At 40.1% G+C, this 21775-nt stretch overlaps 1 protein-coding gene across 2 annotated transcripts in view; it reads left to right on the forward strand.

The window, feature by feature from the left end:
- The window catches only part of PRKCA (protein kinase C alpha), a 347315-nt gene that overhangs the window by 305667 nt on the left and 19873 nt on the right, over positions 1-21775 (forward strand). For both annotated transcript variants that reach the window (XM_075903949.2, XM_075903950.2), the window contains exons 11-15: positions 454-545; positions 2130-2192; positions 2858-2996; positions 15452-15532; positions 17446-17553. In XM_075903949.2, coding sequence (XP_075760064.1) covers positions 454-545; positions 2130-2192; positions 2858-2996; positions 15452-15532; positions 17446-17553 — 483 coding nt within the window. The remainder of the gene's footprint in view (positions 1-453; positions 546-2129; positions 2193-2857; positions 2997-15451; positions 15533-17445; positions 17554-21775) is intronic.

Raw genomic sequence — 21775 nt, forward strand, 5'->3', positions numbered from 1 at the left:
ATGCCTCAATAATATAATGAGATATTTATTAATTAATATGGTTAATTTGGTTCCCTGATTACCCCTAAGATAAGGAAGCTGCATCTATGTTGTCTTAAAAAACATGAGCTCTTGGCCTTAGTTATGTTTTCCTGGCTGTATGAACAGTATTTGTAACATTGTAGCAATACAAGTAATAATAAATAAACTTTCATCGCTAAAATAGGCAAGGTTGAATGAAGTTCCAACCTAGCCCTGACCTGGCAAAATCTATATATAATTTTTTTCTGTTTCTTGATGTATAACATTTTTTGCCATAATGTGCAGAATATATAGACACACTCTTTAAAGTTGTTTTGTATGATCTTTATAGTCGTGACCTCTACTATTGAATATGTCACTCTTTTTAATATGTTTTACCAGTACATCGCTGCTTATGCCTCATGTGCTTACCTTTTTAATACTATGTTCTAGGATCGTCTGTACTTTGTTATGGAGTATGTGAATGGTGGTGACCTCATGTATCACATTCAGCAAGTAGGAAAATTTAAGGAGCCACAGGCAGTGTGAGTGTTTGTTGATTTAATTCAAATCATTACCAATTTTATACGGCAGCAGAAGGATCAGATGTGTCCATTATGTACAGTATTATATAGAAATTGGGGCTGTCATCTTTTTATCCACTAATAATAGAAACTTTGTGGGGCTGCTGGCATAAGCACGCAGCACATATTGCAGGAGATAGCTTAACTTGGGGAAAAAAAATCAACGTCGACAAGTTTTTGAACAAGTAAATAGTTTTACTTACAATATGGTTATTAACATTCACACTAAATGAACAATATTGTGAGAGACACAAGAAACAGATTCAGCATTTACAATATAATTAATCTTAATCTTAATTTTATGCATATCTAGTGATAGAGTCTGTGGCCATGTTTTATATTAAGGTTCAATTTATAGAAAGTTTTTAAAAGATTTAATATATTAATAGGTGTTTTAATAAATAGTTAATCAGTAGTTATAAATGCAACAGATCAATAGGTTGCTAATCATCTATCATCTTCTTCTGTGCTTTTCTTTAAAATATACTGCTCAAGTTTGTTGCATGCTTTTACTATCCATTAATCCTTTATCAACATTTTCCATTAAACCTTCATTTATGTGCGACCTGTCCTGTTTTTAAAAATGCAAAAAAAAAAATAGATGTAAAAAAGTTTGAAACTGGCTAAACATGATTTAAATAGTCAAGTAAGAGTCATTAAAAAACTTAAATTTAAAATGTGTGACACACAAAAGATGACTGAGATAAATATGACCTGGCGAAATACTGAATAAAAACCTGAGACATCTCAGGATTTAACTCCTCAGTGCATGAAAATGTGCATATCTCTATTGACTTGTAGCTGGTATATATTGCCACAGCTCCATAGACTTATGTGTAGCTATGATATTATACACCGTATGAGAGCGTCCCCAAGGTCTGTGTTGGCACATGTTCCAAAGAGAGTAAAAGCAATTCTGAACCAGCTTTTTCAGGTCTACTCTGCCTTCTACTTTTTATTAAACTTAATAATCAATCTTGTTTTTTATTGGCTGCCTTGCGTGTAATTGGCAGTTCTGCAGTAACTCTGGCTTCAAAAACTCATCAGTGTTCTATATACTCAAACTACTTTTGGCAATTACCGTACATTGTATATGGCAGTCACTTCAATTAACTTCAAGTACAGTAATTAATCCATTAACATATGTATAAAGGAACAATATTTTTTATGTTATTTTAATGATGTATGAATCACAATTTAAATTAAGCAATATTATGAGTCATAAATGATCAGATATGATCAGGTGTTGAGAGCAATGACCTATTCAGTCAGATGAGGTCCCACATAAATGCCATGTAATAATCATATGGTTCTTAATTTATTAAAAAATGCCTAATTTTTTTAATCCTGTTTTGTCAAAATAATATCACATTTTATCAGTGACTAAAAATCAAGTTGATGTGGGATGTTCTTTATAATGCTTTGCATATACATGAATACAATAACTCTTTTGCTTTAATTCTTTGGTGTGGTGAGTTTCAAATATCTTCTATGTATGATTATCCTCTGCAGAAATATAAGAAAACTGAAATTCTGTTCTTACAGGTTTTATGCAGCTGAGATTTCAGTGGGTCTATTCTTTCTCCATAAAAGAGGAATTGTTTATAGGTGAGTACTGACTTAAGTCATTCCTATTAAAACCCTGGAAAGACAGATGTGTTTGTATTTTAAAACATGTTTCTATAACAAGTAGTCAAAATGGTGTTAGTAACTAAACGTCATTATTTTGCTGGTGATGTTTCTTTAACGAAGGGTGACTGCGTCTTTGATATGTGGCATTCAGTTGAAAACACTGGTGTCCAAAACCTTTGTTATAATCTCATTGCATTGTACATATTCACGTGTCCTAAAGAAATGTGTTTATGTAAAGGTGCGGGGGGAGGACAAATGTGTTTGTGTGTGCTTGTATTTGCTATAATCTACAGCATCAGTGTAATTGAGATATAGTACTCTTGAATTAAAAAACTTCCTGTTTTTAAGGCGGCATCTTAAAGATGATACCAAACACTTTATGAATGACTGTGAAAATCAAGTTAATGCAGGATGTTCTCTTTACTGCTTTGCACATGGATGAATGTAACTCTTTTGCTTTAATAATTCTTTGGTGTGGTGCGTTTCAAATATACTTCTGAAGAGGAAAAAAATCATGCATGGAAGATAAGAAATCTGAAATTCTATAGATACAGTATTCATTAATTAAACTTATATGTGACAACATTTTGGTGACCTACGTGGTATAAGTATTAATATTAAATGACTGTGATTCTTCATAGGGATCTGAAATTAGATAATGTGATGTTGGATTCAGAAGGACACATAAAGATAGCAGATTTTGGAATGTGCAAAGAAAATATGACAGATGGAGTAACAACCAGGACCTTCTGTGGCACTCCAGACTACATTGCACCAGAGGTAAAAGTGTAACATTGAAAGTAGCATATTACCTCTCAAAAGGATTTTGTGACCACACATTAAAAGATTTCACCCAGCATATGGCTGCTATAAAATGTCTGTTTTACGCATACAACTATCTTCACTTCCGCAGGAAGATGTAACAAAAAACAGGACTATGTAGCACTCTAAAGACTAACAAGATGGTTTATTAGGTGATGAGCTTTCGTGGGCCAGACCACTTCCTCAGATCAAATAGTGGAAGAAAATTGTCACAACCATATATACCAAAGGATACAATTAAAAAAATGAACACATATGAAAAGTAAATAAAATTTCAGAACAGAAGTGGGATGGGGGGGCGGGGGAGAAGGTAAATGTCTGTGAGTTAATGATATTAGAGGTGATAATTGGGGAAGCTATCTTTGTAATGGGTAAGATAATTAATGTCTTTGTTTAAGCTTAGGTGTAAAGTGTCAAATTTAAGCATGAATGACAGTTCAGAGGATTCTCTTTCAAGTGTAGTCTTACAAGGTCTTTGAATCAGGATGCAGGTAATCAAGTCATTGAGACAATGTCTTTTCTGGTTGAAATGACAAGAAAGTGTTTTTTCTTTGTGATCCTGTCTAATATCTGTTTTGTGGGCATTGATTCTTTGGAGAAGTGCCTGAGACGTTTGTCCAATGTACATAGCAGACGGACACTTTCTGCACATGAAAGCATAAATTATATTTCTGGATGCGTAGGAATATGTGTTCTTGATCTTATAACTCACTTGGTTAGGTCCAATAATGGTATCAGCAGAGTGAATATGTGGACAAAGCTGGCAACGGGGTTTGTTTCAAGGGAAGGTACCAAGGTTGGTATTAGTGTGGTATGTCCTGTGGTTGTTGATAAGAATCATCTTGAGGTTAGGTGGTTGTCTGTAGGAGACTATGGGTCTGTCTTCCAGAGACTCTTGGGCTACGTCTAGACTACATCCCTTTTTCGGAAAAGGGATGTAAATTAGACATATCGCAATTGCTAATGAAGTGGGAATTTAAATCTTGAAATAAGGGATCTTTTGGAAAAGGCTTTATTTTCCAAAAGATCAGCGTCTAGACTGGCGCTTTTCTCCAGCAAAGCTCCGTGCCGAAAAAAAGCGGCAGCCATTTTTATGCTAATGAAGCGCGGGAGATTTAAATCCCCGCTTCATTAGCAATTGCGATACATCTAATTTACGTCCCTTTTCCGAAAAAGGGATGTAGTCTAGACGTAGCCTTGGAGTTTAGTATCCTGTTCTAGTATAGGCTGTAGTTTATTGATGTGTTGGACAGGTTTAAGTTGGGGGCTGTAGGTTATGACAAGTGGTGTTCTATTGTTGGTTTTCTTGGGTCTGTCTTCAAGTAGATGGTTTCTAGGTATTTATCTGGCTCTTTCAGTTTGCTTTTTTATTTCTCCGGGTGGGTAGTTGAGGTTTATAAATGCTTGGTAGAGATCCTGAAGTTTCTGGTCTCTGTCCGTGGGATTAGAGCAGATGCGGTTGTATCGAAGGGCTTGACTATAGATGATGGATTGTATGGTGTGTTCAGGATGGGAGCTGGAGGCATGTGGGTTTTCTGTAGAGAGTGGTGTCTAATTTTCCATTGCCGATTTGTACTGTGGTGTCCAGGAAATGGATCTCTCGTGTAGATTGGTCCAGGCTGAGATTGATGGTGGGATGTAGGTTGTTAAAATCTCTGTGGAATGTCTCCAGTGTTTCTTGGCCATGCGTCCAGATCATAAAGATGTCATCGATGTAGCATAAGTAGAGAAGGAGTAAAGGGGAAGGGAGTTGACGAAACTTTCTGAGTCAGCCATAAAGATATTAGCGTACTGTGGGGCCATGCGTGTACTCATGGCTGTGCCACTTATCTGGAGGAAGATGTGATACCTTTGTGAATGAATAAAAAATACTATTAATAAGATTTCATTTAAGGAGTATCTAGCTCCTGAGAAACCTGAAGCATGATTTGTTTCTCAGGTTGAAATTCATGTGCTGATAATAATAAACCACTAAGCAAGCCATAAAGTCCTGCGATGCTGACAGGTGTCAATGAGGTTGTTATTGGGAGCAAACACAACTTCATTAATGCATCTCACCATGGGTTCTCACAGCTGCTAAAATATGTATTAACAAGCATTTGCACTATTTTCAGGAACTCACGAGTCTCTGGTTGATTTTCCAAAAGAGAATAATGAATTCCTGCAATGATTCACCAACTTTCCTGCAAAGCTTCTGTTCTGTATTCTAAATAATGTATATTCTGTCACCTTGTACAAAGTTAGATTACTACCTCTGGATTTAAGAAAGCTCATCCTATTAAACCATAAATTCAAGACTTTGATGCAGTTGACATAAAAAAATCTTGTTTCCCCCTAAATTTACTGGTAGTATCATCAGTGCTACCAAAAAAAGTTACATCTGACTTCTTCAGTATCATCAGATGTTTATAGGAAGGGTTTATAATGAGAAGAGTTTACTTTACTCATATCCACCCAAAAAATCTTAGTTAACTTAGTTACAGGCCAGATAACTCAAGTACTTCAATAGAATTACTATACGAGCAAATTTTAGGCAATATGAACATGCAGAACTGCAATTCATAAGCTTCCCAGTTAAACATTCTAATACCCGCACACACTCGGACTGCTCAGCTTAAAAACATAGTCTTGCCTCCAGCATACAGCTACTTAGCATGTGCTTCTCAGCCTGTGTGAAATGAAGGGTACGTCTAGACTACCGCGTTTTGTCGACAGAAGTTTTGTTGACAGATACTGTCGACAAAACTTCCATCGACAAAGAGCGTCCAGACACATTGAGTTCTGTCGACAAAACAAGCTGCTTTGTCGACAGAACCCCGTAGTCTGGACGCAATCCTACAGGCAATAACACCTTCTGTCGACAGAACTCTGTCGACAGAAGGTGTTATGCCTCGTAAAATGAGGTATACCAGTGTCGACAAAACTGCTGAGTTCTGTCGATGTTATGTCGACAGAACTCAGCGGTAGTGTAGACGCTGGTATATTTTTGTCGACAAAAGTCCACTTTTGTCGACAAAACTCGGTAGTCTAGACACACCCGAAGTTGCGATATTAGAGGGAACATTGTGTCTCAGTGTTTCCCATGCATGTGCAGAATGAATTTTGTGCACCGGTGTTCCTTCTAACATTTTCAGTCCTTGGGCGGGTTGCATTTTTTTTTGTGCAACTCTAATATTGATGTTGTGTGTGGATGTGCACCAGCAGTACAAACACCCTAGATATAAATATATATTTTAAATCATTCATAGGTAGAACATGGCCAGTGTGGCTCAACATGGGCAAAAACAAGCTCTTTATTTTTCCCTGCTAACACTAGGTGGAAAATATTTTTGTTTAGAACTGCAGAGGATTCACCATTTTGTGTGTTGCTCTCTAACAATGGTAAATAGCATGGTGCTACATTATTCTTTCCCCCTATCCCCCCTCCCTGGCATATTTTAGATCTTGTAAATATGTCACCAGTCTGTTGGTAATTAATACCAACTTCTCCTCTCTTGTGTCTTTCCCCTGCACTGGCAGCTGCCGCCAATTAATTAAAATGCATCTCTGACTGGAGCATTTTCAGCTATAATTTTTGCATGTTAACATACATAAGATTTATATGTGGGGGGGGGGGACATTCATTAATGCATAATGTGCATTTGGTCGCTTTACTGAAATTGGAAGTCAGCAATAGTTGGTTTTTTCTTATAGCTACTAGTCCATACCGATGTGAAATGTTCACAATCCTTGTGTTTTCATAAATCACTGTTACTCGCAGCATCAGATAACCCAGGTCAGCATTTCACCTTTTCCTATCAAAATGCAAATGAGGCCAGTATAGCAAAGAACACAAGATAATGCCATATCTCTGGGTAATAGTTTGGTGCCGGCTGCTGTCAGAGAAAACATGGTCGAAATACTGTTGAAATGGTACATTTTCACTTAGGGTATGTCTACACTACAACGTTAATTCGAACTAACTTAGTTCGAATTAGTTAATTCGAACTAAGCTAATTCGAACTAACGGATCCAGACTAAAAAAATTAGTTCGAATTAGCATTTTGCTAATTCGAACTAGCATGACCACATTAAGTGGACCCTGAACCTGGGGTTAAGGATGGCCGGAAGCAGTGCTGGCAGGGCATCAGAGAAGAACTTAAAGCGTGGAGATGCTTTCTCAGGCTAGCCGAGGGCTGTGCTTAAAGGGTCCCGACCCCCACCCCGGACAGACAGTTCTCAGGGGTGCCCCGCTTGCAAAGCAGTCCTGGCTTGGATTGCCCGGACTACTCACACTGGGCACATCGCACCACTCGGCCATCAGCCTGGCTGCACTTGCTGCAGGCTGCCATCTGGAGAGAGGGGGCAATTGGGGGGCTGCAGGAGAGCTTCCACCCCCAGAAGCCCGCAGAGCCAGCCCAGTCCTCCCCATTGGGCTCGTGCCCCATTCCTCCCTAACCTCCTTCCACTTACCCTTCCCTAGCCCCTCTTCTTGATGAACAAAATAAAAATAACGTGTCTTCCAAAATGGAATCTGTCTTTATTGAACAAAACTGGGGGAGACTGGGAAAAGGAGATGGGAGAGGGGAAGAGAGAGGCTGGGAGAGGGGAGGGCAACTAAAATGATCAGGGGTTGGGAACAGGTCCCATATGAAGAGAGGCTAAAGAGACTGGGACTTTTCAGCTTAGAAAAGAGGAGACGGAGGGGGGACAGGATAGAGGTCTCTAAAAGCATGAGTGGGGTGGAGAGGGTGCATAGAGAAAAGTTCTTCATTAGTTCCCATAAAGAAGGACTAGAGGACACCAAAGGAAAGGAATGGGTAGCAGGCTTCAAACTAGTAACAGAAAGTTGTTCTTCACAAAGCAAAGAGTCAACCTGTGGAACTCCTTGCTGCAGGAGGCTGTGAAGGCTAGAACTGGAACAGAGTTTAAAGGGAAGTGAGATCAAGTCATGGAGGCTGGGTCCATGGCGTGGTATTAGCCAGGGGGTAGGAGTGGTGTCCCTGCCCAAGGTTTGTGGAAGGCTGGAGAGGGATTGCACGAGACAAATGGCTTGGTCACTGTCTTTGGTCCATCCCTTCCAGGGTCCCTAGAGTTGGCCGCTGTCGGCAGAAAGGCTACTGGGCTAGATGGACCTTTGGTCTGACCCAGGACGGCCATTGTAAGCTCAGGGCTCAGGGTCGGGTGTCTCACTGGACCCCCTTGATTCTCTTGCACACCTGCTCCTGGGTGGCCAGGCTGGCAGCTCTCCTGCCCTAGACAGCCACTTTCCTGTGCCTAGTGCGGAGATCGTGGACGAGGTCCACGATGTCTGCACTAGCCCAGGCGGGTGCCTGCCTCTTGCGGTCCCAGGCAAGCTCCCAGGAGCCGCCAGCCTGGTCCCGGGAAGACGGGGAGGGCTGGGGGGCATCGGGTGGGTGGCTCGATCCGTGCCAGGTGCAGGGTCTGCTGGCTGGGTGCTGGCAGGCTTGCACCTGGCACGGGCACCATAGCCAGCCCGTGCCCCTTTAAGGAGTCCGGGGCCGGGAGGGGGGCAGAAGAGTTTCCCTGGTGTTGGCCAGAGTGGCCACCAGGGAAACCTGGGGAGGGCTAGCCTCCCACTAGTTCAAATTAAGGGGCTACACACCCCTTAATTCGAACTAGCTAGTTCGAACTAGGCTTAATCCTCGTAAAATGAGGTTTTCCTAGTTCGAACTAAGCGCTCCGTTAGTTCGAATTAAATTCGAACTAACGGAGCGCTAGTGTAGCGCCTATGAAAGTTAGTTCGAACTAACGTCTGTTAGTTTGAACTAACTTTGTAGTGTAGACATACCCTTTAATTCAGATGAAGAAATTGTCCTTTTACCATATCAATTTATGGTAACTGTAACTGCCAAGGAAATGCTGTTTGTTTATATTCTGTTTCAGAGCATGAGTGTCTTTTTCAGCTTACTGGTTTTCTTTCGTTTGTGGCTATGACGCTAATGGAAGAACTGTTATCTAAAACCATGTGATGAGCCTCAAAGCAAGGCAGTGGTATTAATGCACCAGCAGCCTAAGCGTGTCCTTTTTTATAGGCTTGACAGCAGAGTAGAGTTTTATGGAGAGATTTGAAGATGCATAATGAGTTAAATTGTAAAGTCTTTGTGGGCAGGCCTGTCTTTTTCTTGTCCATAAATAAGCTTCCTTGGCCCTAGGGAAATACAAATAATGCATAAGAATACCAAGGCATGTACTCTCTCATTCCCCTTTGCTGGCAAAGGAATTTCAGGATGTTTGTTCTATTTGAGGCATCCCAGTGGGTTAGATTTTACAGTAGATTTTATTGTAAATGTGTCAGATACATCCAAGAGTCTTTGTATGATCAGCAATGGAATATATAATGTCGCTGTGAATTCAATTAAGTAGGGAGGTGAATTCTCTTCTGAGGTTTTTTACTTAAAATCTTCCCATTTCCAGTTAGCCAAAGCAGGAAAGTGTGGTTTCAGGAGAGAAAGGGACCAATCATCCAACCACCTTGGGAGTGGCTTCTGGGAAAAGCTTCTGGAGGGTTGAGTTGCAAAGATAGAATGAAGGATTAAAATTCAAAACGACTGCACCTTCTTGGGAACAGAGGATTTCTTCTCTCCATAAGGGGAAGCCAGCATAAGATCAACTTCACTCTTACACATGGCTCTTCCGTTACTGTTGTGATTGCATTTTCCATACCGGGGTTCCAGTCCCATGCTGTCTGGATCTTGCAGGACCATCACCGCTTTCCTGACTCTCTCCTCCCTCCACCCCACTGCATTTATTTTTATGGAAAAGGCGTGGTAATCGTGATCCCCTGATACTTATTCAAGACCTGACTCGCTTTGCAGGAGGGGAAGGGTCATGATTCCCAGATTGACAATGAATGCATCACTGTAAAATAGTGATGTTCTTTTTATATCTTAGGAGATTTCGCTTTTTCTTTTTTTAAGTTTGTGCACATTGGACAAAGGGAGTATTTTTAAATGTATAAGTTCCATATTTGAGAACTGTGCATTGATTAAAATAATGTTATGCTTGGTGCAACCAATTCTGTCAGACTGGAGTAAAGTGATTATCCTGGTGGGATTTTCATTATTGTGCTGAGCTGAAATATACATATTTATGGCTGGACTGGTCTAATAACCTTGACATTGACAAATGCTGCAGTATTTCCTTGGCTGGTTACCAGAGACGGAGGGAGATGGATGTCAAAACCAGTATTAATAAAAAGGGATTCCAATAGATTGTACCACAAACTTCTGTCTTGGGCATAAAACAAAATCCCAAGAGTTAGAATACAGGCAGTAACTGAAAGGTTAATTCTGAGAATCTCAAAACAGTGTTGTTGTTTTTTAATATAAAAATCCCCAAACTTGTACCTGCCAGGAGTGTAGCAGAATGATAAATATTTTGAGTGCTGGAAAAGTGGGCTTTGACTGTTGGTTGTGGCAGAGATACATGTTCCTTTTCAAAGATGAATGTATTATTGTTGTAGTAGTAGTAGTAGTAGTAATTGTATTCATATTGCACTTTTTACACAGAATTCACATGCTTTGTAGGTGGAGCCGCCAGCCAGTGTGCTCCAATCACACTCCCGGGGAGGCCTCTGCCACCCCACGCTGCTGCCTCTCCTATTACAGGTAGCAGGGCAGGGGTGCCAGGCAGGAGCTCGTCCATGAGGGGAGCTGGCTTAAAAACCAGCTCCTGTCAAGGACTGGCTCCCACTTGCCGCTCTGTGTTGCTGTCTCTCATGCAGAGACAGTAGCGTGCAAATCCAAGCTCCCCATAGATAGAGGCTGCTCCCGCCCCCTCCCGCGGACAGGGACTGCTACCGTGGAGTAGTGTTTGTCTGTCTGCAGGCTCATTGCTGACAGAGGCTGCTCCATGGGATGCAGAGCAACCTCTGTCCGCGGGGAGCTTGGATCCCCAGTGGACAGGAACTCAGACCTCCCCACTCGCCTGGAGGGGGGCAAGTGGGGGCAGGCAGATTTGTGGGGTTGGCACATGCGGGAAGCCACTTAAAAGCTGGCTCCTTGCACATATTGGCTCCGGCCTGCCCCCCTCACTCTCTATCAGAGGCAGTGGGGGAGATGGGGCAGGCAGATCCAGTACTTGTGGGGAGCCGGCTTAAAAACTGGCTCCCCACGGACACCAGCTCCCACCTTCCCCTCTCCCCCTCCCCGCTGCCTCTGAACCAGAGGCAGCAAAAGGAGGGAGTGCGTGTAGTTGCAAGGGGGAAGTGTGTGGAGTCAACAGGATTAACCAATAAGTGCAGGTTGATCAGTTTAATCATGTTGTCGTGTACACATTGACATCCCTACTGCTGACCCTGTGCCGTTTGCAGTCCAGTCACACTGACCAGATTATATCCCATGATAGAGTTTCAGCCCTTTAGAGGAGTCTTTCAGACTCTTATCTCATAGGGGTAAAGGTGTTTTTATTATGTGGGTGCACCATGTCCAGGACAAGAGGGCACCGTCGCAAATTGGGATCTTCGGGGCACTACCACACCTGAACAATAATGAGCTCTATCTGTTCTCTCAGCTTTTTATAAAACCCTATTTGATTTTTTTGATTTACAGATAAATTAGTGTTAATAACTTATCAGAGTTACCATAAAGGTTGGTGGGGAAAACAGTGGATAGGAACCTTCCCCTACTCCCATCCCACTGAGAAGGTGTTTTGAACTTGTTGTCTCTCTCCAAACTCCGCCACCCAGATCTTTGTGAGGAAATAGATTGACAAGATTTGGCTACTGTAGGATTCAACAGACTAGTCTCCACCTCAAACTAGCTTGCCAAATTTTGTTTGATCATTTATGAAGAATTGCCTTTTTTTCCCCCCAGGCTGCCTCAGTACTCGGGGAGGAAGTTACATCTGAAACATTTAGTAGCTATTGCTGGTTAAAAAATAAAATAAAAATATATTTCCCTTGAAGTGAATATTGACTGTTTGACTTTTGTGACTCTAAAGTCAATAAACTGAGAACTGTCTCTACATATCTTGCATAACAGTCCTTCCCTGCCCCCACCAAAGTACTGCCTTTCTTTGCAGTCCAGAATTTTTCCTCATTACATTCCCAGTTAATGTTTGGTTCCAATTTGTTGTGTGAACCAGGCTACCAGATTCTCTGAGTGGTGGGCAGGTTAGCAAATTAACATAGCAGGTTACTCTTTTGCATTTCAGTTTTACCGTATCTATAAAGCCACAATAGAATTTAGCTAGTAATTCACGTGGAACCTACTTAATTAGGTGTTGCACTCTTTCAGAATCTTCTTGGGACCCCACAAGGTGCAATGGATGTAGCATTCAATAAGTTCTACATCATGATAGCCTCATATAGGTTTATTTTCCCCCATTCGTGGGAAAAGCATCATCACCTTTTTGTTTTCACAGTGTCAATAATACCTGGTAGTTTGGGACTATGATATATAAATAGTAGAAAATCCCATAATTTCAAGAAGTGAGTTGTAATTCTAAATGTGCAACCATATTTCCCAAAATAAAACCAATGGGGACATCTCATCTTAGATTTCAATGAGAGAAAGTTGAATAAGCATATAGAGTAGGATTTTTAAAAAGCAAGCAAGTTTCTTTCAGTGGGATTTTCTTTCCTTAGGTGCCCTTCTGAATCCCCTTTTTGATCCTACCTGTACCTCATTGATTTTTGAAGCATGCCTGGAGTGAGGAGGTACTGCATAGTTTTCTCAGTGTGGTGGGCACAAATTTACTGAGGTGTGATATCTAATTGGTATTCCGACTCCATTGATAAGGCCAGCACAAAAACAGCTTGAGTTCTTGTGTGAGTCTCTTACAGTATTTTAGGGGAATGAGGGACTATGATATTTCACACTGATTATGTCTGACTTGAGAATCTCCTGTTCTAAAGCTAGATTTGTTTTGAGAGATCGTATTCAAGAATGAGAACACTTAGCTATCCCGTAGCCCAGGGTACATGAGCAGTCACCGTCAGCGGACAAGTGTTTCTTGACCTTTACTGTAATCACGGACCCATGTTAAAATAGCAAAAATCTTCTGTTGGTTTCCCACGCCCCAGCACGTGATCATTGAGAAAGGGAAGTTTGTTGTGACTTCCCCAGATCTATTTGTGACACACACACACACACACCCATACCCCAGAAAACCAATGGGATAGACATTTTAGGAGGATTTTGCCCCCATATGGAACAGATTTGATATTTTGTTCATTGTGTAATTTCAGTTTACAAAATATCTCTACATATAGGGCCCTTGCAGGGAAAACACTAATTGTGAAAAATATTCTGTCCTTGCATGTTAATTACCTTATAACAATACAACCATTACTCTGTGGCTGAAAACACTTTCTAATAGGGTTGGGATTTTTCCAGTACAGTGAGGTGCTTTTTTAAAAACATATTTTATGTATAAAGGCCAGTCTTTTTTCCTGGTTTAAATGTTAAAAGTGTTCTTTGAAGTAGCAACATTGATTTTAAATAGACCCCCTGAGAACTTACTGGTGAGTGGAAAATACATTGAGAGTATCAAATCTGTCAACCACTATTAACAGGAAGTAGGTGGCCCCAAGTGTATTTTATAAGGCCTGAGATATGTGATGATTGCAAAATAATCGTAAAATTAAGTCTGCGTGTTGGTAGCCCCTTTCATCTTGGAATCTCAGTGTTGTACTCACAGTAACTTCATTATGCCTACCTACAGAGAAGGAAGTAGGTACATAAAACACAAATTACATAGGGCAGATTATAGAAAGTAAGGGAATAGAATCCCAGAGTTATAATTTTCCCTCTAATCCCACTAGCCTTTTTCCTAACTTAAACCAAATGATTTACATGTTTCCCGACAATTTAAAAGCTGGTCTTTAAAATTCCTCTCCATTTAATTAGTGGTTAGTATTAATGGCAGTTACTATGGAGTAAAAAATATACACTGTATTCTAAAAATTAGTTTTCTACAGTAAAATTAAGATACAAATGCTGTAATTTAGATGTTTCCTACTTATTTCAGCTACTAACTCATGAGGAGTGTATTCTAGAGAGTTACTTATTTTGAATTTCTTTGCTAAGAGAGAGACTGCTAACTTCAAGATCATGTCCTGTTATTACCCCGGTAAAGACAATAATTTTCAGATGGGTTCTGTAGTCTTTGTTTAGTGGCTAACCTAGCCCTGTTTTGTTGAACTGATAATTCAGTGTTTTCCTTACAGATTGCCGGTTTAATTCCTTTTCCAGAGTGATGAAATTCTAGGGTGAGATCTCCACTAGCCAGCAATTTGTTTCACAGAGAATGAACAATACATAGTAGCAGGAAAAGGAGACTAGCTTAATGGTGAAAGGATAGTATTTCATTCTCTGATTATTTCAGTGTAATAGAACGATGGTTTCATGGTCAACTAGACCTGCCCCCACACTAAATAAGAGAGACCTGTATTCTAGAAGAAATATCCATGAATGTTTCAAAACATTACCCGTCCCCTTTTTTCCAATATAGGTAATCTCGTCAGAATTTTTAGATATCCGTAATAGTAAAGGTACAAACAACTGACGTTAAACTGAAATGGTATTTAGACCTGAGAACTGTGTCTGGATGTTCAAATAAATGTTTAAAATAAATTAGCACTGCCCTTTGAAGAAGTGTCTCATCTTAGAAAATACTCTACAGTATGAGTTGGGTTTGTACTTCCACCAGACTTTTATAATGTCAGGACTCAATATGCACTTGTCGAAGGTATGAATTGAGCTCTGTAGGTGCAAAATACTTGAAATTGTCATTAGCCTGAACAGCAGAAAGCTCTTTTCTGTTGGCTTACCTGATTTCCTGATTGCAGACTAAGAACATGAGAACTGTGTAGTGTGGTGAAACAAAACTGAGATTTTCAGGGGTCTTGCTCATATTTTAGTGGGTTTTGCCTGATTTAGAATGGGATTTTAAAACTGTACTCTGAATTGTTGATACTCTCTGAATGAATAGCAGATGATTTGCTGCTTTAACATAAATCACTCAGTAAAATCATTATGGTTTCCTGTGTAGCATTACTCTTCCTGTTTCATTGTTTTCAAAAGTACATCCTGAATCTTTGATGGGCCAGATTTACAAAGGTATCTAGATGGCTAAAGGAGCAAATAAGCACCTAGTGGTGTTTTCAAAGGCACTTAACTCTCATTTGGGAGTCAGGCATCTCTCCTACTCTAGGTGCTTTGGTAAATCCTTCTAGGTGCCAGTTTGCACCTTTACATGCTTAAATGCCTTTGTAGATTTGGCCCTACGGTTCTAACTCAAGGATCTGGATCCTGAGCTGAAATGTGCATAAATCTGAGTGGGTTTTGGCCTCAGTAAGGATGACAGAATTGGGTTCTCTGTGTATTTCAGTGACACATTGTTTGTCTTGTTTATTTGATTCATCTCTGAACTTTAACACCGATACTTTTATTTTCCTTATTACGCAGATTATTGCTTATCAGCCCTATGGAAAATCAGTAGATTGGTGGGCCTATGGTGTGCTGTTATATGAGATGCTAGCTGGTCAGGTAAGAATTATGACGCTGTTATTCTTCAACATCTCACAGGAAGAACTTTACAAGGCAGAGCTCAATAAATGGAAGAAGTATTGTGCACTTGTGAGAGAGCCACTGGAAACATCATAGCCGAGTTTTTAGATATTCTTCGTGGCAGTTAAATCACCGAATCATGATGGCGTTGTTTAATTATGTACCTGGGGGCAAAGCACAGTTAATTACAGAATAGTTTCTCTACCCATTTAATGGGATTCCCATCACCAAATCACAAAACTGAAAAAGCAAGTCCTGATTGTAAAGTTTAATTGAGGGTAACAAACCAGCTCTCAAGATAAACTCTTGATGTGGGGAAGATTTATGCAAATGACTCTCCCTGAGAAAAAGAGCTGGAGCTATCACAGAATTTCCTACATTTACAGGGTTTAGCCATCCTATGTTATTCCTTCCCATGCTAAATCCCAGTAGATTTCTTGACTTTTTGAGTAATAACTGAACACTGCTGTTCCTGTATTCTTTTCTTTTCGATTTCTTTAAAAGATCACCATGTGTCTGGTCCGTGGTCAACTACAATTACTTGCAGATTGTTCTGTTGCCTCCACATCTTTGTATTTTATGACAGAAAAAAGTGTGTGAGAACCTACTTAAACATCTGATGTTCTATATATGAGGTCTGTGGGTTGATCTATAATTTTGAGTCTACATGTAAACACCCATCAATATTACTTACCATATTCAGAATTAAACTGGAGAATGTGGAAATGTAGCATCCAGCTGTGTCCGATTAATGTTGGGAAATCCCAGCTGCTTGTTTCCTTATTCTTGAGGAAGTCTGATATGCTTGTGTACTTACTAAGTCTTAAGTCATTTAGAGAGTATTATCTTATTAGGATTTTCTGCATTTGCAGTAAGTGCTAAGTAATTTTTCCAGGGCTTCTTGGAAGATGTGGATTTGTCTGCAGATAAATGCATCAGCATTTGCTTTAATTATAAGTGCTTTGACTATGTCTACAAAAACATAAGATCAGGCTCAGCAATCTTTAGATACTTTATCTGTTTGCTCTTGGCTCTTTGTACAATACCTTATAACCAAGTGGTGTTTTCTTTTTTGGAGTGTTGTGTTTGGGTGATGTTCATTAGAGCCCTGTGCAGATACAAAATTTTTATCCACCTCTGTAAGTGCAAAAATAAGCCGCGGATATCCTCATTGACATCCACGTATGTGGATACCAGCAGATATAAAGCAGATATCTACAAATTTGTAGGGTTTTAGATACAAAATTTGTATCCACGTCGGCATCCATAGCTGTAAAAATGAGCTGTGAATATCCGTGGGTTTGCAGGGCACTACTATTCATCCCTGTGCAGAGGGCCATTAGAAGGCCGAGGCAACACTGATGTCCCACTAAAATTCTTAGTTCAGAGCAGCGGCAGATTTGGGGCAGGGCGAGCAGGGCGATTGCTCCGAGCCCCACGCTTGCAGAAGCCCCGTGGCACTCTCATCCACCCCTGGTTCAGAGTTTAGGTGGGATTTAAGCTCCCCCCCTTGGATCTGGTGCAGGTTTTCTTCAGCCTCACATCTTATTTAAACACAAATGTAGTCCATGCTTGTGACACACTCTTCCCCTCACAGAAACACTATTTAGCCAGAAATCAAATGGCAGCATCAATGGAATTACATGACACTTTCAAAGCCAATGGTCCAAAACATTGACCAATTAGATTGTTTTAGATTGGCTATAACAAGGTAATTTTAAAAGGATTTAATTAAAAATAAACAATCCGTTAGAGAGCCTGAACTGTCAAGTATATTGTAAAATGTAAAACTCCTCAATAATATACCTGCTTTTCAGTATATACATAGCATTAATAGGGAATTAAAATTAACACTGCATCATTTTACCTTCTCAATTATTTTCTTTGAACAGCCTCCATTTGATGGGGAGGATGAAGATGAACTCTTCCAGTCTATAATGGAGCATAATGTTTCCTATCCTAAATCGCTGTCCAAAGAAGCTGTTTCTATCTGCAAAGGGGTAAGCAAGTTGCTGCTATATCATGGGGTCCTTACTCTACAGAGTGTGTTCAAGAACCAAAGTTTGTGGTATTTGACTGAGTTATACCACTAGGCTTTTCCAAATCTAAACCCTGGCAGCATGGACAATAACTTGCCTCCTTTAACCTTGCGAAAAGTCATGGCTGCAAAAGTTTCAACTCTTTCCTGCAGTGCATATTTGTTTTGTGGTAGGAAACATTTGAGAATCAGTTGCAGCCAAATACAGAGCAGAAGTTACAAATGTAGGGTGTATAAAGCCTTTCCCACCTCTTAAATTGTCTTCATTGAGTGTCAGATCATGCAAAGTGGCAAATTATCTCCATTCTGATGCCAAAAGGAGTTGATGGTACACAGCAGTCTGCAGGAGAGACACAACAGCAGGGGCCTGTGTGCTTGACCAGATAGGAAGAACTGAAGGAAATAATAAGAGGGACAAGGTGGGTGGGATCATATCTCTTATTAGACCAATTTACCCAGAGCCGTACAGCTCAAAAGCTTGTCTCGTTCACCAGCCCAAGTTGGTCCAGGAAAAGAAACTATTTCGCTTGCCTTATCTTTCTGATATCCTGGAATCAACATGGCAACAACATCGCTGCAAACAATAATGGATTAACAGGAGTCATTTTAGATTTTACATAGATTTTTGTCCAACCTAAAACTTCCAGCAAATGGTGAGGAAATTCTGATCGAGGTCCAAAATTTGCGGCTTAAGTCTATCTCTGATTTTAATATTCTTTTTGGGAGAGCGTTGATGTGACTGCAGAGCGTGAGCTAGGAAAAAGTTTGTGTTTACTTTTTCCTGACTCATACCCTGAAGCACCTCATTTCTGAAGCTCTTCTGGAATGAGAATTTTAAATGTCTATCACTTCACCTGGATGAAAATGTGGTGCATTTGAACAGACAATGAATTTGGCAACCACTTCCCCCGTGCAGAGTGTCCTTTGTAACTGCATATGTAGAATTATAGATGACTCAGTTTTTTTCTTAAAAGATGCAGTGATTGAGAACATGAAAAGATATTTCGTTTATCACAATGAATCCAAAACCATTGCAACATAAGCGGAGACTTGACATAAATGTCTGTATCTCAGTATTGAAATTAATAACCCTCCTTGTGCCACAGGTTCAAGTCCTATTGGGGTCAAGTCAGATCTTCCTCATTAAAAAATACTACATTATTCTATGGGAATCACCCAGACTGTTTTCTCAAGATGCAGTGTTTGCCATTCATTACTGTGGAATTCTCTTGTTCCTGTACATGAAGGAACATGTGCTGTATGCAGAAAAAAATGTGTACAACTACAGGATTGATGGAGTATTTTGACTGAGGTCCTGCATCCTGTGTGGAGATAAGAAAAATCCTATTCTTCCTAAAAGGAAAAGTTTGTCATAGTGTCCTTAGCCAAACTTTGCTTTTTCTCCCATGTGCTTCGCATTGCCCTTTATGTGAATTATTGACACTCCGAGTCCTAGAAGTGGCTGCATTTCAGAATATCTTTTCTAAAGTATTTTGCAATTCTCAGGATAAAGGATAAGAAGGTAAGAACAGCCAGACTGGGTCAGACCAAAGGTCCATCTAGCCCAGTGTCCTGTCTTCCAACAGTGGCCAAGGTCAGGTACCCCCAGAAGGAATGAACAGAACCAGGGAATCATCAAGTGGTCCATCCCTTGTTACCCATTCCCAGCTTCTGACAAACAGAGGCTAGGGACACCGCTCCTATCCATCCTGGCTAATAGCCATTAATGGACATGTCCTCTTCTGAATTTATCTAGCTAGAATGCTACATAAGTGTCACAAAGCTAATCATGTTTGTAGGGAAACTGTTCAGATAATTATCCATGTAGCCAAAAGTCTAATCTTCTTTTTTACATTACAGAGAACACTTCACGTTGTTAAAATATTTTTAAAAGCTGCTTTTTCTTTTCACTGTTTAATCTTCTTGTTTACATTTGGTATTTCTCGCCAATGGAAATGGATTAGAAAGCTTCTCTGTTTCTTACATCGATTTTCCTGTTCTCCTGTATTAGCAAAAGTGACACAATGTTTGGGTTGCAACCACCAAGGAAAATTTGTGTTTGTGTTTACATTATAATTTTTTAAATATGTATGTGTTGAAGGTTTAGCTAAGAACTAAGAATTTAGTTCTTGACCTGGCTGGATATCCTTTTTCCAGCCATCCTGTTTAAATAATAAATAAAATGCAGCATTGATTTTTTTTGAGTTTCATCTCAATTGAGATTGAAGATTACTCAGCTGTGATGTGAAGCTATACAACCAAAACCCTTAGTTCTCTGAGAGCCTTAAACCTTTTACTAAAATGATTAATCTAGACCACAAGATCACTGTACAACCTGGATTTTGCATCTCTCAGTGCCCATTGTTTGCTAACACTGAAGTGTGTTTTAGTCTCAAGAATGCGAAGATATTATCACGAATGTTCCTCAACAGTCATACATAGCTGCACTTATGCTCACTTAGCTATCTAGATTTTTCATTATTAGCAGATTGAGTAGACCTCTCCCACCAAGACAATCTTAATACCGCTGACATATGTAAAAGTAGAATTTGCATCCAACTAAGTACAGGTACTTACCTCATAATGTATTTAATTAAAGGGTCCTATCAGTTTAGAAGGGTATGTCTACACTACCCCGCTAGTTCGAACTAGCGCGGTAATGTAGGCATACCGCACTTGCAAATGAAGCCCGGGATTTGAATTTCCCGGGCTTCATTTGCATAAGCGGGTAGCCGCCATTTTTAAAACCCCACTGGTTCGAACCCCGTGCAGCGCGGCTACACGGGGCTCGAACTAGGTAGTTGGGACTAGGCTTCCTATTCCGAACTACCGGTACACCGTGGAACGAGGAACGAGGTGTACCGGTAGTTCGGAATAGGAAGCCTAGTCCGAATTACCTGGTTCGAGCCCCATGTAGCCGTGCTACACGGGGTTCGAACCAGCGGGGTTTTAAAAATGGCGGCTCCCCGCTTATGCAAATGAAGTGCGGGAAATTCAAATCCCGGGCTTCATTTGCAAGTGCGGTATGCCTACATTATCCTCCTAGTTCGAACTAGCAGGGTAGTGTAGACATACCCTAAGAGACAGAAACAGTTTTCCTAAATCTCAACAGTTTGGAACTTCTTCTGTCCATAATGGACAGATATTTTTATTGCAAAAGATACTTTCTGTGCATCTGGTACTCTGAAGAACAGCGAGTACAGAGCATTGTGGGAAGGGTGTCAAGAACAGAAATGACTTTGAGGAGTTGGATTTAATTTCCTACTAACATCTCTCAAATCCATATACGTTTATTGAATAGAGCATCATTGAAGGTGAACATTTTTTTGCTGTCCCTCTGGAACATTTCTATGATTGAAATGACCCAAAGAGACATGATCTGTCCTTCCATGCCCTTCTAAAATCCCTTTCTCACACACATGTGGTCTACAACAAGCCAGCAGCCGTTTCGTACATGCCAACCAGAGAGTAGAATTCCAAATACTACCTTCAGGTGCAGATAGTGCTGCTAGAGTACTTAGTTTTGTGACAGAGAATATTATTTAGCCTCAACTGACCAAAACCAAAGAATCCTGCTTGCTCTTGCACTCAAATCTGGTTGGCAAGAATTCCGGTTATACACAAGTCTTTGTTTTTGGCGAGGTTTATTAGTAGTACATTCCATGCTAAAATGATACAATCATAAGCAACACTTTCTGATGTCACCAGCTGTCAAATTGTCCATTTTAGGAAAGTTAACAGAAATGGCAAACAGCTGTTGTTTTAAGCTTGAAGAACAAGGTGTTTCAAACTTGATGTGCATTCTCTTTTCTTCAATCCCTTTCGTTTCCAGTTTTGAATTATCTCATTAACAAAAAGTATGATACAATGATCATCTAAGCACATGGACTTGTTTAACTAGGTGAACAAAGATGTCTGAACATCTTTTTCAACAATGGGTGCCAAGAAATGGAATCCTAAATTTCTATTTACCATCAGCATTTTCCCAAAAAGAAGACTAATTTTAGCACCCAAAATTTACTCACTTAAATTAGTGTTTATTGATGTATAAGGGGCTTCTGGATGCACAAGATATTTTAAAATCAAGCTACTTGTTTAGCTGCCTACTATACAAACTTAGGAGCCTGAATTTAGGCTCTATTTTTTAAAATGCTGGTTATGCATATGTTGCTATTAATTATATT

The sequence above is a fragment of the Pelodiscus sinensis genome, chromosome 20, assembly GCF_052426305.1.
Source record: "Pelodiscus sinensis isolate ZL-2025 chromosome 20, ASM5242630v1, whole genome shotgun sequence".
Classification (NCBI taxonomy): domain Eukaryota; kingdom Metazoa; phylum Chordata; order Testudines; family Trionychidae; genus Pelodiscus; species Pelodiscus sinensis.